The sequence below is a fragment of the Engystomops pustulosus genome, unplaced genomic scaffold (genome assembly GCF_040894005.1).
Source record: "Engystomops pustulosus unplaced genomic scaffold, aEngPut4.maternal MAT_SCAFFOLD_340, whole genome shotgun sequence".
In the NCBI taxonomy this organism is placed as follows: Eukaryota; Metazoa; Chordata; class Amphibia; order Anura; family Leptodactylidae; genus Engystomops; species Engystomops pustulosus.
This window is the reverse complement of record NW_027285219.1, coordinates 45863-67758: the sequence shown is the minus strand read 5'-3', so window position 1 is coordinate 67758 and position 21896 is coordinate 45863. Positions and strand designations below refer to the sequence as shown.

The 21896-nt window shown below is 45.4% G+C and overlaps 1 protein-coding gene across 1 annotated transcript in view; it reads right to left on the bottom strand.

Annotated features, from left to right (window-relative positions):
• LOC140110850 (ATP-binding cassette sub-family C member 9-like) overlaps positions 1 to 21896 on the bottom strand; it is a gene marked incomplete at its 3' end in the record, with an annotated part of 59527 nt that overhangs the window by 16040 nt on the left and 21591 nt on the right. Inside the window, exon 5 of the mRNA XM_072132299.1 lies at positions 3983 to 4159. Within this exon, the coding sequence (XP_071988400.1) occupies positions 3983 to 4159 (177 nt within the window). The remainder of the gene's footprint in view (positions 1 to 3982; positions 4160 to 21896) is intronic.

Sequence of the window (21896 nt, the reverse complement as noted above, 5' to 3'; positions counted from 1 at the left end):
CAATACCCAGTACTCACCAGTAGCCCCCAATACCCAGTACTCACCAGTAGCCCCCCAGTACCCAGGACTCACCAGTAGCCCCTCCAGTACACAGTACTCACCAGTAGCCCCTCCAGTACCCAGTACCCACCAGTAGCCCCCCAGTACCCAGTACTCACCAGCAGCCCTTCCAATACCCAGTACTCACCAGTAGCCCCTCCAGTACCCAGTACTCACCAGTAGCCCCTCCAGCCCCCAGTACTCACCAGTAGCCCCTCCAGCCCCCAGGACTCACCAGTAGCCCCCAATACCCAGTACTCACCAGTAGCCCCCAATACCCAGTACTCACAAGTAGCCCCCATTACCCCGTACTCACCAATAGCCCCCCCCCTGTACTCACAAGTAGCCCCCCCCCAGTACTCACCAGTAGCCCCCCAGTACCCAGTACTCACCATTAGCTCCCCCCAGTACCCAGTACTCACCATTAGCTCCCCCCCCAGTACCCAGGACTCACCAGTAGCCCCTCCAGTACCCAGGACTCACCAGTAGCCTCTCCAGTACTCACCAGAAGCCCCTCCAGCCCCCAAGACTCACCAGTAGCCCCCAATACCCAGTACTCACCAGTAGCCCCCCAGTACCCAGGACTCACCAGTAGCCCCCCAGTACCCAGTACTCACCAGTAGCCCCTCCAGTACACAGTACTCACCAGTAGCCCCTCCAGCCCCCAGGACTCACCAGTAGCCCCCCAATACCCAGTACTCACCAGTAGCCCCTCCAGCCCCCAGGACTCACCTGTAGCCCCCCAGTACTCACCAGTATCCCCCCCCCGTACTCACCAGTAGCTCCCCCCCCCCGTACTCACCAGTAGTCCCCCCAGTACTCACCAGTAGCTCCCACCCCAGTACTCACCAGTAGCCCCCCCCAGGACTCAACAGTAGCCGCCCCAGTACTCAACAGTAACCCCTCTCCAGTACCCAGTACTCACCAATAGCCCCCCCCCCTTTACTTACCAGAAGCACCCCCAGTACTCACCAGTAGCCCCCCAGTACCCAGTACTCACCAGTAGTCCCCCCCCAGTACACAGTAGTCACCAGTATCCCCCAGCACCCAGTACTCACCAGTAGCCCCCCCAGCCCCCAGGACTCACCAGTAGCCCCCCCAGCCCCCAGGACTCACCAGTAGCCCCTCCAGTACACAGTATTCACCAGTAGACCCCCAGTACCCAGTACTCACCAGTAGCCCCTCCAGCCCCCAGTACTCACCAGTAGACCCCCAGTACCCAGTACTCACCAGTAGCCCCTCCAGTACCCAGGACTCACCAGTAGCCCCTCCAGTACCCAGGACTCACCAGTAGCCCCCAATACCCAGTACTCACCAGTAGCCCCCCAATACCCAGTACTCACCAGTAGCCCCCCAGTACCCAGTACTCACCAGTAGCCCCTCCAGTACCCAGGACTCACTAGTAGCCCCCAATACCCAGTACTCACCAGTAGCCCCCCAGTACCCAGGAGTCACCAGTAGCCCCTCCAGTACACAGTACTCACCAGTAGCCCCTCCAATACTCAGTACCCACCAGTAGCCCCCCCAGTACCCAGTACTCACCAGTAGCCCCTCCAATACTCAGTACCCACCAGTAGCCCCCCAGTACCCAGTACTCACCAGCAGCCCCTCTAATACCCAGTACTCACCAGCAGCCCCTCCAGCACCCAGTACTCACCAGTAGCCCCTCCAGCCCCCAGGACTCACCAGCAGCCCCTCCAGCACCCAGTACTCACCAGCAGCCCCTCCAGCACCCAGTACTCACCAGTAGCCCCTCCAGCCCCCAGTACTCACCAGTAGCCCCTCCAGTACCCAGTACTCACCAGCAGCCCCTCTAATACCCAGTACTCACCAGCAGCCCCTCCAGCACCCAGTACTCACCAGTAGCCCCTCCAGCCCCCAGGACTCACCAGTAGCCCCCAATACCCAGTACTCACCAGTAGCCCCCATTACCCAGTACTCACCAATAGCCCCCCCCCTCTGTACTCACAAGTAGCCCCCCCCCAGTACTCACCAGTAGCCCCCCCAGTACCCAGTACTCACCAGTAGCCCCTCCAGTACCCAGTACTCACCATTAGCTCCCCCCAGTACCCAGTACTCACCAGTAGCCCCCCCCCAGTACTCACCAGTAGCCCCCCAGTACCCAGTACTCACCATTAGCTCCACCCAGTACCCAGTACTCACCAGTAGCCCCCCCCCAGTACTCACCAGTAGCCCCCCCCCAGTACCCAGTACTCACCAATAGCCCCCCCCTGTACTCACCAGAAGCCCCCCCAGTACTCACCAGTAGCCCCCCAGTACCCAGTACTCACCAGTAGCACCCCCCCAGTACTCACCAGTAGCCCCTCCAGTACACAGTATTCACCAGTAGACCCCCAGTACCCAGTACTCACCAGTAGCCCCTCCAGCCCCCAGTACTCACCAGTAGACCCCCAGTACCCAGTACTCACCAGTAGCCCCTCCAGTACCCAGGACTCACCAGTAGCCCCCAATACCCAGTACTCACCAGTAGCCCCCCAATACCCAGTACTCACCAGTAGCCCCCCAGTACCCAGTACTCACCAGTAGCCCCTCCAGTACCCAGGACTCACTAGTAGCCCCCAATACCCAGTACTCACCAGTAGCCCCCCAGTACCCAGGAGTCACCAGTAGCCCCTCCAGTACACAGTACTCACCAGTAGCCCCTCCAATACTCAGTACCCACCAGTAGCCCCCCAGTACCCAGTACTCACCAGTAGCCCCTCCAATACTCAGTACCCACCAGTAGCCCCCCAGTACCCAGTACTCACCAGCAGCCCCTCTAATACCCAGTACTCACCAGCAGCCCCTCCAGCACCCAGTACTCACCAGTAGCCCCTCCAGCCCCCAGGACTCACCAGCAGCCCCTCCAGCACCCAGTACTCACCAGCAGCCCCTCCAGCACCCAGTACTCACCAGTAGCCCCTCCAGCCCCCAGTACTCACCAGTAGCCCCTCCAGTACACAGTACCCACCAGTAGCCCCTCCAGTACACAGTACTCACCAGCAGCCCCTCTAATACCCAGTACTCACCAGCAGCCCCTCCAGCACCCAGTACTCACCAGTAGCCCCTCCAGCCCCCAGGACTCACCAGTAGCCCCCAATACCCAGTACTCACCAGTAGCCCCCATTACCCAGTACTCACCAATAGCCCCCCCCCTCTGTACTCACAAGTAGCCCCCCCCCAGTACTCACCAGTAGCCCCCCAGTACCCAGTACTCACCAGTAGCCCCTCCAGTACCCAGTACTCACCATTAGCTCCCCCCAGTACCCAGTACTCACCAGTAGCCCCCCCCCCCAGTACTCACCAGTAGCCCCCCAGTACCCAGTACTCACCATTAGCTCCACCCAGTACCCAGTACTCACCAGTAGCCCCCCCCAGTACTCACCAGTAGCCCCCCCCAGTACCCAGTACTCACCAATAGCCCCCCCCTGTACTCACCAGAAGCCCCCCCAGTACTCACCAGTAGCCCCCCAGTACCCAGTACTCACCAGTAGCACCCCCCCAGTACTCACCAGTAGCCCCCCCCAGTACCCAGTATCCCCCCCCCTTTACTCACCAGTAGCCCCTCCAGTACCCAGTACTCACCAGTAGCCCCCCCCAGTACTCACCAGTAGCCCCCCCCAGTACTCACCAGTAGCCCCCCCCCAGTACACACCAGTAGCCCCCCCCCAGTACACACCAGTAGCCCCCCCCAGTACCCAGTACTCACCAGTAGCCCCCCCCCAGTACTCACCAGTAGCCCCCCCCTCAGTACTCACCAGTAGTCCCCCCAGTACTCACCAGTAGCCCCCCCCAGTACTCACCAGTAGCCCCCCCCAGTACTCACCAGTAGCCCCCCCAGTACTCACCAGTAGCCCCCCCCCCAGTACTCACCAGTAGCCCCCCCCAGTACTCACCAGTAGCCCCCCCCCAGTACTCACCAGTAGCCCCCCCCAGTACTCACCAGTAGCCCCCCACGCAGGTTGATCCCAGTCTCGATGGTCACGTAGTAGGAGGCCTGCAGGAAGGTTCTCTGGAGGATCAGGGCCAGGAACAGGAGGACGGCGAGGACAATGTTATTATCCAGTAATTCCTTCGAGGAAAGGAAGTAGACGCTGATGAAGGAGCTGCTGGGGAGCTGCTGGGGAGGAGGAGGAGGAGTCAGTCAGCACAAGCCCCGCCTTATAAGGGGGGGGCACATACTTATCAAAGTGAAGGCAACACAACATGACATTAGATACAGATCAGGGATTCCCTTACCTGGAGATACAGGAAGGATTCTCTATAGTTAGAGCAGTGTCAGTACAGAGATATGGGAAGGGTTCTCTATAGTTAGAGCAGTGTCAGTACAGAGATATGGGAAGGATTCTCTATAGTTAGAGCAGTGTCAGTACAGAGATATGGGAAGGATTCTCTATAGTTAGAGCGCTGTCAGTACAGAGATATGGGAAGGATTCTCTATAGTAAGAGCAGTGTCAGTACAGAGATATGGGAAGGATTCTCTATGGTTAGAGCGCTGTCAGTACAGAGATATGGGAAGGATTCTCTATGGTTAGAGCAGTGTCAGTACAGAGATATGGGAAGGATTCTCTATAGTTAGAGCAGTGTCAGTACAGAGATATGGGAAGGATTCTCTATAGTTAGAGCGCTGTCAGTACAGAGATATGGGAAGGATTCTCTATAGTAAGAGCAGTGTCAGTACAGAGATATGGGAAGGATTCTCTATGGTTAGAGCGCTGTCAGTACAGAGATATGGGAAGGATTCTCTATGGTTAGAGCAGTGTCAGTACAGAGATATGGGAAGGATTCTCTATGGTTAGAGCAGTGTCAGTACAGAGATATGGGAAGGATTCTCTATAGTTACAGCAGTGTCAGTACAGAGATATGGGAAGGATTCTCTATGGTTAGAGCAGTGTCAGTACAGAGATATGGGAAGGATTCTCTATAGTTAGAGCAGTGTCAGTACAGAGTTATGGGAAGGATTCTCTATAGTTAGAGCAGTGTCAGTACAGAGATATGGGAAGGATTCTCTATAGTAAGAGCAGTGTCAGTACAGAGATATGGGAAGGATTCTCTATAGTTAGAGCAGTGTCAGTACAGAGATATGGGAAGGATTCTCTATAGTTACAGCAGTGTCAGTACAGAGATATGGGAAGGATTCTCTATAGTTACAGCAGTGTCAGTACAGAGATATGGGAAGGGTTCTCTATAGTTAGAGCAGTGTCAGTACAGAGATATGGGAAGGATTCTCTATGGTTAGAGCAGTGTCAGTACAGAGATATGGGAAGGATTCTCTATGGTTAGAGCAGTGTCAGTACAGAGATATGGGAAGGATTCTCTATAGTTAGAGCAGTGTCAGTACAGAGATATGGGAAGGGTTCTCTATAGTTAGAGCAGTGTCAGTACAGAGATATGGGAAGGGTTCTCTATAGTTAGAGCAGTGTCAGTACAGAGATATGGGAAGGATTCTCTATAGTTACAGCAGTGTCAGTACAGAGATATGGGAAGGATTCTCTATGGTTAGAGCAGTGTCAGTACAGAGATATGGGAAGGATTCTCTATAGTTAGAGCAGTGTCAGTACAGAGATATGGGAAGGATTCTCTATAGTTAGAGCAGTGTCAGTACAGAGATATGGGAAGGGTTCTCTATAGTTAGAGCAGTGTCAGTACAGAGATATGGGAAGGATTCTCTATAGTTAGAGCAGTGTCAGTACAGAGATATGGGAAGGATTCTCTATGGTTAGAGCAGTGTCAGTACAGAGATATGGGAAGGATTCTCTATAGTTAGAGCAGTGTCAGTACAGAGATATGGGAAGGATTCTCTATAGTTAGAGCAGTGTCAGTACAGAGATATGGGAAGGATTCTCTATAGTTAGAGCAGTGTCAGTACAGAGATATGGGAAGGATTCTCTATGGTTAGAGCAGTGTCAGTACAGAGATATGGGAAGGATTCTCTATAGTTAGAGCAGTGTCAGTACAGAGATATGGGAAGGGTTCTCTATAGTTAGAGCAGTGTCAGTACAGGAGATATGGGAAGGATTCTCTATAGTTAGAGCAGTGTCAGTACAGAGATATGGGAAGGATTCTCTATAGTTAGAGCAGTGTCAGTACAGAGATATGGGAAGGATTCTCTATGGTTAGAGCAGTGTCAGTACAGAGATATGGGAAGGGTTCTCTATAGTTAGAGCAGTGTCAGTACAGAGATACAGGAAGGATTCTCTATAGTTAGAGCAGTGTCAGTACAGAGATATGGGAAGGATTCTCTATAGTTAGAGCAGTGTCAGTACAGAGATATGGGAAGGATTCTCTATAGTTAGAGCGCTGTCAGTACAGAGATATGGGAAGGATTCTCTATAGTTAGAGCAGTGTCAGTACAGAGATATGGGAAGGATTCTCTATAGTTAGAGCAGTGTCAGTACAGAGATATGGGAAGGGTTCTCTATAGTTAGAGCAGTGTCAGTACAGAGATATGGGAAGGATTCTCTATGGTTAGAGCAGTGTCAGTACAGAGATATGGGAAGGGTTCTCTATAGTTAGAGCAGTGTCAGTACAGAGATATGGGAAGGATTCTCTATAGTTAGAGCAGTGTCAGTACAGAGATATGGGAAGGGTTCTCTATAGTTAGAGCAGTGTCAGTACAGAGATATGGGAAGGATTCTCTATAGTTAGAGCGCTGTCAGTACAGAGATATGGGAAGGGTTCTCTATGGTTAGAGCAGTGTCAGTACAGAGATATGGGAAGGATTCTCTATAGTTAGAGCAGTGTCAGTACAGGAGATATGGGAAGGATTCTCTATAGTTAGAGCAGTGTCAGTACAGAGATATGGGAAGGATTCTCTATAGTTAGAGCAGTGTCAGTACAGAGATATGGGAAGGATTCTCTATAGTTAGAGCGCTGTCAGTACAGAGATATGGGAAGGGTTCTCTATGGTTAGAGCAGTGTCAGTACAGAGATATGGGAAGGATTCTCTATAGTTAGAGCAGTGTCAGTACAGAGATATGGGAAGGATTCTCTTTAGTTAGAGCGCTGTCAGTACAGAGATTTGGGAAGGATTCTCTATGGTTAGAGCAGTGTCAGTACAGAGATATGGGAAGGATTCTCTATAGTTAGAGCAGTGTCAGTACAGAGATATGGGAAGGATTCTCTATGGTTAGAGCAGTGTCAGTACAGAGATATGGGAAGGGTTCTCTATAGTTAGAGCAGTGTCAGTACAGAGATATGGGAAGGATTCTCTATAGTTAGAGCAGTGTCAGTACAGAGATATGGGAAGGATTCTCTATAGTTAGAGCAGTGTCAGTACAGAGATATGGGAAGGATTCTCTATAGTTAGAGCAGTGTCAGTACAGAGATATGGGAAGGATTCTCTATAGTTAGAGCAGTGTCAGTACAGAGATATGGGAAGGATTCTCTATAGTTAGAGCAGTGTCAGTACAGAGATATGGGAAGGATTCTCTATAGTTAGAGCAGTGTCAGTACAGAGATATGGGAAGGGTTCTCTATAGTTAGAGCAGTGTCAGTACAGAGATACAGGAAGGATTCTCTATAGTTAGAGCAGTGTCAGTACAGAGATATGGGAGGGATTCTCTATAGTTAGAGCAGTGTCAGTACAGAGATATGGGAAGGATTCTCTATAGTTAGAGCAGTGTCAGTACAGAGATATGGGAAGGATTCTCTATGGTTAGACAAGTGTCAGTACAGAGATATGGGAAGGATTCTCTATAGTTAGAGCAGTGTCAGTACAGAGATATGGGAAGGATTCTCTATAGTTAGAGCGCTGTCAGTACAGAGATATGGGAAGGGTTCTCTATGGTTAGAGCAGTGTCAGTACAGAGATATGGGAAGGATTCTCTATAGTTAGAGCAGTGTCAGTACAGAGATATGGGAAGGATTCTCTATAGTTAGAGCAGTGTCAGTACAGAGATATGGGAAGGATTCTCTATAGTTACAGCAGTGTCAGTACAGAGATATGGGAAGGATTCTCTATAGTTAGAGCAGTGTCAGTACAGAGATATGGGAAGGATTCTCTATAGTTAGAGCAGTGTCAGTACAGAGATATGGGAAGGATTCTCTATAGTTAGAGCAGTGTCAGTACAGAGATATGGGAAGGATTCTCTATGGTTAGAGCAGTGTCAGTACAGAGATATGGGAAGGATTCTCTATAGTTAGAGCAGTGTCAGTACAGAGATATGGGACGGGTTCTCTATAGTTAGAGCAGTGTCAGTACAGAGATATGGGAAGGATTCTCTATAGTTAGAGCAGTGTCAGTACAGAGATATGGGAAGGATTCTCTATAGTTAGAGCAGTGTCAGTACAGAGATATGGGAAGGGTTCTCTATAGTTAGAGCGCTGTCAGTACAGAGATATGGGAAGGATTCTCTATAGTTAGAGCAGTGTCAGTACAGAGATATGGGAAGGATTCTCTATAGTTAGAGCGCTGTCAGTACAGAGATATGGGAAGGATTCTCTATAGTTAGAGCAGTGTCAGTACAGAGATATGGGAAGGATTCTTTATGGTTAGAGCAGTGTCAGTACAGAGATATGGGAAGGGTTCTCTATAGTTAGAGCAGTGTCAGTACAGAGATATGGGAAGGATTCTCTATAGTTAGAGCAGTGTCAGTACAGAGATATGGGAAGGATTCTCTATAGTTAGAGCAGTGTCAGTACAGAGATATGGGAAGGATTCTCTATAGTTAGAGCAGTGTCAGTACAGAGATATGGGAAGGATTCTCTATAGTTAGAGCAGTGTCAGTACAGAGATATGGGAAGGATTCTCTATGGTTAGAGCAGTGTCAGTACAGAGATATGGGAAGGATTCTCTATAGTTAGAGCAGTGTCAGTACAGAGATATGGGAAGGATTCTCTATGGTTAGAGCAGTGTCAGTACAGAGATACGGGAAGGATTCTCTATAGTTAGAGCGCTGTCAGTACAGAGATATGGGAAGGATTCTCTATGGTTAGAGCAGTGTCAGTACAGAGATATGGGAAGGATTCTCTATAGTAAGAGCAGTGTCAGTACAGAGATACGGGAAGGGTTCTCTATGGTTAGAGCAGTGTCAGTACAGAGATATGGGAAGGATTCTCTATAGTTAGAGCAGTGTCAGTACAGAGATATGGGAAGGATTCTCTATAGTTAGAGCAGTGTCAGTACAGAGATATGGGAAGGATTCTCTATAGTTAGAGCAGTGTCAGTACAGAGATATGGGAAGGGTTCTCTATAGTTAGAGCAGTGTCAGTACAGAGATATGGGAAGGATTCTCTATGGTTAGAGCGCTGTCAGTACAGAGATATGGGAAGGGTTCTCTATAGTTAGAGCAGTGTCAGTACAGAGATACGGGAAGGATTCTCTATAGTTAGAGCAGTGTCAGTACAGAGATATGGGAAGGGTTCTCTATAATTAGAGCAGTGTCAGTACAGAGATATGGGAAGGGTTCTCTATAGTTAGAGCAGTGTCAGTACAGAGATATGGGAAGGATTCTCTATAGTTAGAGCAGTGTCAGTACAGAGATATGGGAAGGATTCTCTATAGTTAGACCGCTGTCAGTACAGAGATATGGGAAGGATTCTCTATAGTTAGAGCGCTGTCAGTACAGAGATATGGGAAGGATTCCCTATAGTTAGAGCAGTGTCAGTACAGAGATATGGGAAGGATTCTCTATAGTTAGAGCAGTGTCAGTACAGAGATATGGGAAGGATTCTCTATAGTCAGAGATATGGGAAGGGTTCTCTATAGTTAGAGCAGTGTCAGTACAGAGATATGGGAAGGATTCTCTATAGTTAGAGCAGTGTCAGTACAGAGATATGGGAAGGATTCTCTATAGTTAGAGCAGTGTCAGTACAGAGATATGGGAAGGGTTCTCTATAGTTAGAGCAGTGTCAGTACAGAGATATGGGAAGGGTTCTCTATAGTTAGAGCAGTGTCAGTACAGAGATATGGGAAGGATTCTCTATAGTTAGAGCAGTGTCAGTACAGAGATATGGGAAGGGTTCTCTATGGCTAGAGCAGTGTCAGTACAGAGATATGGGAAGGGTTCTCTATAGTTAGAGCAGTGTCAGTACAGAGATATGGGAAGGATTCTCTATGGTTAGAGCAGTGTCAGTACAGAGATATGGGAAGGGTTCTCTATAGTTAGAGCGCTGTCAGTACAGAGATATGGGAAGGATTCTCTATAGTTAGAGCAGAGTCAGTACAGAGATATGGGAAGGATTCTCTATGGTTAGAGCAGTGTCAGTACAGAGATACGGGAAGGATTCTCTATAGTTAGAGCAGTGTCAGTACAGAGATATGGGAAGGGTTCTCTATGGTTAGAGCAGTGTCAGTACAGAGATATGGGAAGGGTTCTCTATAGTTAGAGCAGTGTCAGTACAGAGATATGGGAAGGATTCTCTATAGTTACAGCAGTGTCAGTACAGAGATATGGGAAGGATTCTCTATAGTTAGAGCAGTGTCAGTACAGAGATATGGGAAGGATTCTCTATAGTTAGAGCAGTGTCAGTACAGAGATATGGGAAGGGTTCTCTATAGTTAGAGCAGTGTCAGTACAGAGATACAGGAAGGATTCTCTATAGTTAGAGCAGTGTCAGTACAGAGATATGGGAGGGATTCTCTATAGTTAGAGCAGTGTCAGTACAGAGATATGGGAAGGATTCTCTATAGTTAGAGCAGTGTCAGTACAGAGATATGGGAAGGATTCTCTATGGTTAGACAAGTGTCAGTACAGAGATATGGGAAGGATTCTCTATAGTTAGAGCAGTGTCAGTACAGAGATATGGGAAGGATTCTCTATAGTTAGAGCAGTGTCAGTACAGAGATATGGGAAGGATTCTCTATAGTTAGAGCAGTGTCAGTACAGAGATATGGGAAGGGTTCTCTATAGTTAGAGCAGTGTCAGTACAGAGATATGGGAAGGATTCTCTATAGTTAGAGCAGTGTCAGTACAGAGATATGGGAAGGGTTCTCTATAGTTACAGCAGTGTCAGTACAGAGATATGGGAAGGGTTCTCTATAGTTAGAGCAGTGTCAGTACAGAGATATGGGAAGGATTCTCTATAGTTAGAGCAGTGTCAGTACAGAGATATGGGAAGGATTCTCTATAGTTAGAGCAGTGTCAGTACAGAGATATGGGAAGGATTATCTATAGTTAGAGCAGTGTCAGTACAGAGATATGGGAAGGATTCTCTATAGTTAGAGCAGTGTCAGTACAGAGATATGGGAAGGGTTCTCTATAGTTAGAGCAGTGTCAGTACAGAGATACTGGAAGGGTTCTCTATAGTTAGAGCAGTGTCAGTACAGAGATATGGGAAGGATTCTCTATAGTTAGAGCAGTGTCAGTACAGAGATATGGGAAGGATTCTCTATAGTTAGAGCAGAGTCAGTACAGAGATATGGGAAGGATTCTCTATAGTTAGAGCAGTGTCAGTACAGAGATATGGGAAGGATTCTCTATAGTTAGAGCAGTGTCAGTACAGAGATATGGGAAGGATTCTCTATAGTTAGAGCAGAGTCAGTACAGAGATATGTGAAGGGTTCTCTATAGTTACAGCAGTGTCAGTACAGAGATATGGGAAGGATTCTCTATAGTTAGAGCGCTGTCAGTACAGAGATATGGGAAGGGTTCTCTATAGTTAGAGCAGTGTCAGTACAGAGATATGGGAAGGATTCTCTATAGTTAGAGCAGTGTCAGTACAGAGATATGGGAAGGATTCTCTATAGTTAGAGCAGTGTCAGTACAGAGATATGGGAAGGATTCTCTATAGTTAGAGCAGTGTCAGTACAGAGATATGGGAAGGGTTCTCTATAGTTAGAGCAGTGTCAGTACAGAGATATGGGAAGGATTCTCTATAGTTAGAGCAGTGTCAGTACAGAGATATGGGAAGGATTCTCTATAGTTAGAGCAGTGTCAGTACAGAGATATGGGAAGGATTCTCTATAGTTAGAGCGCTGTCAGTACAGAGATATGGGAAGGGTTCTCTATAGTTAGAGCAGTGTCAGTACAGAGATATGGGAAGGATTCTCTATAGTTACAGCAGTGTCAGTACAGAGATATGGGAAGGATTCTCTATAGTTAGAGCAGTGTCAGTACAGAGATATGGGAAGGATTCTCTATAGTTAGAGCAGTGTCAGTACAGAGATATGGGAAGGATTCTCTATAGTTAGAGCAGTGTCAGTACAGAGATATGGGAAGGATTTTCTATAGTTAGAGCAGTGTCAGTACAGAGATACGGGAAGGGTTCTCTATAGTTAGAGCAGTGTCAGTACAGAGATATGGGAAGGATTCTCTATGGTTAGAGCAGTGTCAGTACAGACATATGGGAAGGGTTCTCTATAGTTAGAGCAGTGTCAGTACAGAGATATGGGAAGGATTCTCTATAGTTAGAGCAGTGTCAGTACAGAGATATGGGAAGGATTCTCTATAGTTAGAGCAGTGTCAGTACAGAGATATGGGAAGGATTCTCTATAGTTAGAGCAGTGTCAGTACAGAGATATGGGAAGGATTCTCTATAGTTAGAGCAGTGTCAGTACAGAGATACGGGAAGGGTTCTCTATAGTTAGAGCAGTGTCAGTACAGAGATATGGGAAGGGTTCTCTATAGTTAGAGCAGTGTCAGTACAGAGATATGGGAAGGATTCTCTATAGTTAGAGCAGTGTCAGTACAGAGATATGGGAAGGATTCTCTATAGTTAGAGCAGTGTCAGTACAGAGATATGGGAAGGATTCTCTATAGTTAGAGCAGTGTCAGTACAGAGATATGGGAAGGATTCTCTATAGTTAGAGCAGTGTCAGTACAGAGATATGGGAAGGATTCTCTATAGTTAGAGCAGTGTCAGTACAGAGATATGGGAAGGATTCTCTTTAGTTAGAGCGCTGTCAGTACAGAGATATGGGAAGGATTCTCTATAGTTAGAGCAGTGTCAGTACAGAGATATGGGAAGGATTTTCTATAGTTAGAGCAGTGTCAGTACAGAGATATGGGAAGGATTCTCTATAGTTAGAGCAGTGTCAGTTCAGAGATACAGGAAGGATTCTCTATAGTTAGAGCAGTGTCAGTACAGAGATATGGGAAGGATTCTCTATAGTTAGAGCAGTGTCAGTACAGAGATATGGGAAGGATTCTCTATAGTTAGAGCAGTGTCAGTACAGAGATATGGGAAGGGTTCTCTATAGTTAGAGCAGTGTCAGTACAGAGATATGGGAAGGATTCTCTATAGTTAGAGCAGTGTCAGTACAGAGATATGGGAAGGATTCTCTATAGTTAGAGCAGTGTCAGTACAGAGATATGGGAAGGATTCTCTATAGTTAGAGCGCTGTCTGTACAGAGATATGGGAAGGATTCTCTATAGTTAGAGCAGTGTCAGTACAGAGATATGGGAAGGATTCTCTATAGTTAGAGCAGTGTCAGTACAGAGATATGGGAAGGATTCTCTATAGTTAGAGCAGTGTCAGTACAGAGATATGGGAAGGATTCTCTATAGTTAGAGCAGTGTCAGTACAGAGATATGGGAAGGATTCTCTATAGTTAGAGCAGTGTCAGTACAGAGATATGGGAAGGATTCTCTATAGTTAGAGCAGTGTCAGTACAGAGATATGGGAAGGATTCTCTATAGTTAGAGCAGTGTCAGTACAGAGATATGGGAAGGATTCTCTATAGTTAGAGCAGTGTCAGTACAGAGATATGGGAAGGGTTCTCTATAGTTAGAGCAGTGTCAGTACAGAGATATGGGAAGGATTCTCTATAGTTAGAGCAGTGTCAGTACAGAGATATGGGAAGGATTCTCTATAGTTAGAGCAGTGTCAGTACAGAGATATGGGAAGGATTCTCTATAGTTAGAGCAGTGTCAGTACAGAGATATGGGAAGGATTCTCTTTAGTTAGAGCGCTGTCAGTACAGAGATATGGGAAGGATTCTCTATAGTTAGAGCAGTGTCAGTACAGAGATATGGGAAGGATTTTCTATAGTTAGAGCAGTGTCAGTACAGAGATATGGGAAGGATTCTCTATAGTTAGAGCAGTGTCAGTACAGAGATATGGGAAGGATTCTCTATAGTTAGAGCAGTGTCAGTACAGAGATATGGGAAGGATTCTCTATAGTTAGAGCAGTGTCAGTACAGAGATATGGGAAGGATTCTCTATAGTTAGAGCAGTGTCAGTACAGAGATATGGGAAGGATTCTCTATAGTTAGAGCAGTGTCAGTACAGAGATATGGGAAGGATTCTCTATAGTTAGAGCGCTGTCAGTACAGAGATATGGGAAGGATTCTCTATAGTTAGAGCAGTGTCAGTACAGAGATATGGGAAGGATTCTCTATAGTTAGAGCAGTGTCAGTACAGAGATATGGGAAGGATTCTCTATAGTTAGAGCAGTGTCAGTACAGAGATATGGGAAGGATTCTCTATAGTTAGAGCAGTGTCAGTACAGAGATATGGGAAGGATTCTCTATAGTTAGAGCAGTGTCAGTACAGAGATATGGGAAGGATTCTCTATAGTTAGAGCAGTGTCAGTACAGAGATATGGGAAGGATTCTCTATAGTTAGAGCAGTGTCAGTACAGAGATATGGGAAGGATTCTCTATAGTTACAGCAGTGTCAGTACAGAGATATGGGAAGGATTCTCTATAGTTAGAGCAGTGTCAGTACAGAGATATGGGAAGGATTCTCTATAGTTAGAGCAGTGTCAGTACAGAGATATGGGAAGGATTCTCTATAGTTAGAGCAGTGTCAGTACAGAGATATGGGAAGGATTCTCTATGGTTAGAGCGCTGTCAGTACAGAGATATGGGAAGGATTCTCTATAGTTAGAGCAGTGTCAGTACAGAGATATGGGAAGGATTCTCTATAGTTAGAGCAGAGTCAGTACAGAGATATGGGAAGGATTCTCTATAGTTAGAGCAGTGTCAGTACAGAGATATGGGAAGGATTCTCTATAGTTAGAGCAGTGTCAGTACAGAGATATGGGAAGGATTCTCTATAGTTAGAGCAGTGTCAGTACAGAGATATGGGAAGGATTCTCTATAGTTAGAGCGCTGTCTGTACAGAGATATGGGAAGGGTTCTCTATAGTTAGAGCAGTGTCAGTACAGAGATATGGGAAGGATTCTCTATAGTTACAGCAGTGTCAGTACAGAGATATGGGAAGGATTCTCTATAGTTAGAGCAGTGTCAGTACAGAGATATGGGAAGGATTCTCTATAGTTAGAGCAGTGTCAGTACAGAGATATGGGAAGGATTCTCTATAGCTACAGCAGTGTCAGTACAGAGATATGGGAAGGATTCTCTATAGTTAGAGCAGTGTCAGTACAGAGATATGGGAAGGATTCTCTATAGTTAGAGCAGTGTCAGTACAGAGATATGGGAAGGATTCTCTATAGCTACAGCAGTGTCAGTACAGAGATATGGGAAGGATTCTCTATAGTTAGAGCAGTGTCAGTACAGAGGTATGGGAAGGATTCTCTATAGTTAGAGCAGTGTCAGTACAGAGATACGGGAAGGGTTCTCTATAGTTAGAGCAGTGTCAGTACAGAGATACAGGAAGGATTCTCTATAGTTAGAGCAGTGTCAGTACAGAGATATGGGAAGGATTCTCTATAGTTAGAGCAGTGTCAGTACAGAGATATGGGAATGATTCTCTATAGTTAGAGCAGTGTCAGTACAGAGATATGGGAAGGATTCTCTATAGTTAGAGCAGTGTCAGTACAGAGATATGGGAAGGATTCTCTATAGTTAGAGCGCTGTCAGTACAGAGATATGGGAAGGATTCTCTATAGTTAGAGCAGTGTCAGTACAGAGATATGGGAAGGATTCTCTATAGTTAGAGCAGTGTCAGTACAGAGATATGGGAAGGATTCTCTATAGTTAGAGCAGTGTCAGTACAGAGATATGGGAAGGATTCTCTATAGTTACAGCAGTGTCAGTACAGAGATATGGGAAGGATTCTCTATAGTTAGAGCAGTGTCAGTACAGAGATATGGGAAGGGTTCTCTATAGTTAGAGCAGTGTCAGTACAGAGATATGGGAAGGATTCTCTATAGTTAGAGCAGTGTCAGTACAGAGATATGGGAAGGATTCTCTATAGTTACAGCAGTGTCAGTACAGAGATATGGGAAGGATTCTCTATAGTTAGAGCAGTGTCAGTACAGAGATATGGGAAGGATTCTCTATAGTTAGAGCAGTGTCAGTACAGAGATATGGGAAGGATTCTCTATAGTTAGAGCAGTGTCAGTACAGAGATATGGGAGGGATTCTCTATAGTTAGAGCAGTGTCAGTACAGAGATATGGGAAGGATTCTCTATAGTTACAGCAGTGTCAGTACAGAGATATTGGAAGGATTCTCTATAGTTACAGCAGTGTCAGTACAGAGATATGGGAAGGATTCTCTATGGTTAGAGATATGGGAAGGATTCTCTATAGTTAGAGCAGTGTCAGTACAGAGATATGGGAAGGGTTCTCTATAGTTAGAGCAGTGTCAGTACAGAGATATGGGAAGGATTCTCTATAGTTAGAGCAGTGTCAGTACAGAGATATGGGAAGGATTCTCTATAGTTAGAGCAGTGTCAGTACAGAGATATGGGAAGGATTCTCTATAGTTACAGCAGTGTCAGTACAGAGATATGGGAAGGATTCTCTATAGTTACAGCAGTGTCAGTACAGAGATATGGGAAGGATTCTCTATAGTTAGAGCAGTGTCAGTACAGAGATATGGGAAGGATTCTCTATAGTTAGAGCAGTGTCAGTACAGAGATATGGGAAGGATTCTCTATAGTTAGAGCAGTGTCAGTACAGAGATATGGGGAGGATTCTCTATGGTTAGAGCAGTGTCAGTACAGAGATATGGGAAGGATTCTCTATAGTTAGAGCAGTGTCAGTACAGAGATATGGGAGGGATTCTCTATAGTTAGAGCAGTGTCAGTACAGAGATATGGGAAGGATTCTCTATAGTTAGAGCAGTGTCAGTACAGAGATATGGGAAGGATTCTCTATAGTTAGAGCAGTGTCAGTACAGAGATACAGGAAGGATTCTCTATAGTTAGAGCAGTGTCAGTACAGAGATATGGGAAGGGTTCTCTATAGTTAGAGCAGTGTCAGTACAGAGATATGGGAAGGATTCTCTATAGTTAGAGCAGTGTCAGTACAGAGATATGGGAAGGGTTCTCTATAGTTAGAGCAGTGTCAGTACAGAGATATGGGAAGGGTTCTCTATAGTTAGAGCGCTGTCAGTACAGAGATACGGGAATGATTCTGTATAGTTAGAGCAGTGTCAGTACAGAGATACAGGAAGGATTCTCTATAGTTAGAGCAGTGTCAGTACAGAGATATGGGAAGGGTTCTCTATAGTTAGAGCAGTGTCAGTACAGAGATATGGGAAGGATTCTCTATAGTTAGAGCAGTGTCAGTACAGAGATATGGAAAGGATTCTCTATAGTTAGAGCGCTGTCAGTACAGAGATACGGGAATGATTCTCTATAGTTAGAGCAGTGTCAGTACAGAGATACAGGAAGGATTCTCTATAGTTAGAGCAGTGTCAGTACAGAGATATGGGAAGGGTTCTCTATAGTTAGAGCAGTGTCAGTACAGAGATATGGGAAGGGTTCTCTATAGTTAGAGCAGTGTCAGTACAGACATATGGGAAGGATTCTCTATGGTTAGAGATATGGGAAGGGTTCTCTATAGTTAGAGCGCTGTCAGTACAGAGATATGGGAAGGATTCTCTATAGTTAGAGCAGTGTCAGTACAGAGATATGGGAAGGATTCTCTATAGTTAGAGCAGTGTCAGTACAGAGATATGGGAAGGATTCTCTATAGTTAGAGCAGTGTCAGTACAGAGATATGGGAAGGATTCTCTATAGTTAGAGCAGTGTCAGTACAGAGATACGGGAAGGGTTCTCTATAGTTATAGCAGTGTCAGTACAGAGATATGGGAAGGGTTCTCTATAGTTAGAGCAGTGTCAGTACAGAGATATGGGAAGGATTCTCTATAGTTAGAGCAGTGTCAGTACAGAGATACGGGAAGGATTCTCTATAGTTAGAGCAGTGTCAGTACAGAGATACGGGAAGGGTTCTCTATAGTTAGAGCAGTGTCAGTACAGAGATATGGGAAGGGTTCTCTATAGTTAGAGCAGTGTCAGTACAGAGATATGGGAGGGATTCTCTATAGTTAGAGCAGTGTCAGTACAGAGATATGGGAAGGATTCTCTATAGTTAGAGCAGTGTCAGTACAGAGATACTGGAAGGGTTCTCTATAGTTAGAGCAGTGTCAGTACAGAGATATGGGAAGGATTCTCTATAGTTAGAGCAGTGTCAGTACAGAGATATGGGAGGGATTCTCTATAGTTAGAGCAGTGTCAGTACAGAGATATGGGAAGGATTCTCTATAGTTAGAGCAGTGTCAGTACAGAGATATGGGAAGGGTTCTCTATAGTTAGAGCAGTGTCAGTACAGAGATATGGGAAGGATTCTCTATAGTTAGAGCAGTGTCAGTACAGAGATATGGGAGGGATTCTCTATAGTTAGAGCAGTGTCAGTACAGAGATATGGGAAGGATTCTCTATAGTTAGAGCAGTGTCAGTACAGAGATATGGGAAGGATTCTCTATAGTTAGAGCAGTGTCAGTACAGAGATATGGGAAGGATTCTCTATAGTTAGAGCAGTGTCAGTAAAGAGATATGGGAAGGATTCTCTATAGTTAGAGCAGTGTCAGTACAGAGATATGGGAAGGATTCTCTATAGTTAGAGCAGTGTCAGTACAGAGATATGGGAAGGATTCTCTATAGTTACAGCAGTGTCAGTACAGAGATATGGGAAGGGTTCTCTATAGTTAGAGATATGGGAAGGATTCTCTATAGTTAGAGCAGTGTCAGTACAGAGATATGGGAAGGATTCTCTATAGTAAGAGCAGTGTCAGTACAGAGATATGGGAAGGATTCTCTATAGTTAGAGCAGTGTCAGTACAGAGATATGGGAAGGGTTCTCTATAGTTAGAGATATGGGAAGGGTTCTCTATAGTTAGAGCAGTGTCAGTACAGAGATATGGGAAGGATTCTCTATAGTTAGAGCAGTGTCAGTACAGAGATATGGGAAGGATTCTCTATAGTTAGAGCAGTGTCAGTACAGAGATATGGGAAGGGTTCTCTATAGTTAGAGCAGTGTCAGTACAGAGATATGGGAAGGATTCTCTATAGTTAGAGCAGTGTCAGTACAGAGATATGGGAAGGATTCTCTATAGTTAGAGCAGTGTCAGTACAGAGATATGGGAAGGATTCTCTATAGTTAGAGCAGTGTCAGTACAGAGATATGGGAAGGATTCTCTATAGTTACAGCAGTGTCAGTACAGAGATATGGGAAGGATTCTCTATAGTTAGAGCAGTGTCAGTACAGAGATATGGGAAGGATTCTCTATAGTTAGAGCAGTGTCAGTACAGAAATATGGGAAGGATTCTCTATAGTTAGAGCAGTGTCAGTACAGAGATATGGGAAGGATTCTCTATAGTTAGAGCAGTGTCAGTACAGACATATGGGAAGGGTTCTCTATAGTTAGAGCAGTGTCAGTACAGAGATATGGGAAGGATTCTCTATAGTTACAGCAGTGTCAGTACAGAGATATGGGAAGGGTTCTCTATAGTTAGAGCAGTGTCAGTACAGAGATATGGGAAGGATTCTCTATAGTTAGAGCAGTGTCAGTACAGAAATATGGGAAGGATTCTCTATAGTTAGAGCAGTGTCAGTACAGAGATATGGGAAGGATTCTCTATAGTTAGAGCAGTGTCAGTACAGACATATGGGAAGGGTTCTCTATAGTTAGAGCAGTGTCAGTACAGAGATATGGGAAGGATTCTCTATAGTTACAGCAGTGTCAGTACAGAGATATGGGAAGGGTTCTCTATAGTTAGAGCAGTGTCAGTACAGAGATATGGGAAGGATTCTCTATAGTTACAGCAGTGTCAGTACAGAGATATGGGGAGGATTCTCTATAGTTAGAGCAGTGTCAGTACAGAGATATGGGAAGGATTCTCTATAGTTAGAGCAGTGTCAGTACAGAGATATGGGAAGGATTCTCTATAGTTAGAGCAGTGTCAGTACAGAGATATGGGAAGGATTCTCTATAGTTAGAGCAGTGTCAGTACAGAGATATGGGAAGGGTTCTCTATAGTTAGAGCAGTGTCAGTACAGAGATATGGGAAGGATTCTCTATAGTTAGAGCGCTGTCAGTACAGAGATATGGGAAGGGTTCTCTATAGTTAGAGCAGTGTCAGTACAGAGATATGGGAAGGATTCTCTATAGTTAGAGCAGTGTCAGTACAGAGATACGGGAAGGATTCTCTATAGTTAGAGCAGTGTCAGTACAGAGATACGGGAAGGGTTCTCTATAGTTAGAGCAGTGTCAGTACAGAGATATGGGAAGGGTTCTCTATAGTTAGAGCAGTGTCAGTACAGAGATATGGGAGGGATTCTCTATAGTTAGAGCAGTGTCAGTACAGAGATATGGGAAGGATTCTCTATAGTTAGAGCAGTGTCAGTACAGAGATACTGGAAGGGTTCTCTATAGTTAGAGCAGTGTCAGTACAGAGATATGGGAAGGATTCTCTATAGTTAGAGCAGTGTCAGTACAGAGATATGGGAGGGATTCTCTATAGTTAGAGCAGTGTCAGTACAGAGATATGGGAAGGATTCTCTATAGTTAGAGCAGTGTCAGTACAGAGATATGGGAAGGGTTCTCTATAGTTAGAGCAGTGTCAGTACAGAGATATGGGAAGGGTTCTCTATAGTTAGAGCAGTGTCAGTACAGAGATATGGGAAGGATTCTCTATAGTTAGAGCAGTGTCAGTACAGAGATATGGGAAGGATTCTCTATAGTTACAGCAGTGTCAGTACAGAGATATGGGAAGGATTCTCTATAGTTACAGCAGTGTCAGTACAGAGATATGGGAAGGATTCTCTATAGTTAGAGCAGTGTCAGTACAGAGATATGGGAAGGATTCTCTATAGTTAGAGCAGTGTCAGTACAGAGATATGGGAAGGATTCTCTATAGTTAGAGCAGTGTCAGTACAGAGATATGGGAAGGATTCTCTATAGTTAGAGCAGTGTCAGTACAGAGATATGGGAAGGATTCTCTATAGTTAGAGCAGTGTCAGTACAGAGATATGGGAAGGATTCTCTATAGTTAGAGCAGTGTCAGTACAGAGATACAGGAAGGATTCTCTATAGTTAGAGCAGTGTCAGTACAGAGATATGGGAAGGATTCTCTATAGTTAGAGCAGTGTCAGTACAGAGATATGGGAAGGGTTCTCTATGGTTAGAGCAGTGTCAGTACAGAGATACGGGAAGGATTCTCTATAGTTAGAGCAGTGTCAGTACAGAGATATGGGAAGGATTCTCTATAGTTAGAGCAGTGTCAGTACAGAGATATGGGAAGGATTCTCTATAGTTAGAGCAGTGTCAGTACAGAGATATGGGAAGGATTCTCTATAGTTAGAGCAGTGTCAGTACAGAGATATGGGAATGATTCTCTATAGTTAGAGCAGTGTCAGTACAGAGATATGGGAAGGATTCTCTATAGTTAGAGCAGTGTCAGTACAGAGATATGGGAAGGATTCTCTATAGTTAGAGCAGTGTCAGTACAGAGATATGGGAAGGATTCTCTATGGTTAGAGCAGTATCAGTACAGAGATATGGGAAGGATTCTCTATAGTTAGAGCAGTGTCAGTACAGAGATATGGGAAGGATTCTCTATAGTTAGAGCAGTGTCAGTACAGAGATATGGGAAGGATTCTCTATAGTTAGAGCAGTGTCAGTACAGAGATATGGGAAGGATTCTCTATAGTTACAGCAGTGTCAGTACAGAGATATGGGAAGGATTCTCTATAGTTAGAGCAGTGTCAGTACAGAGAT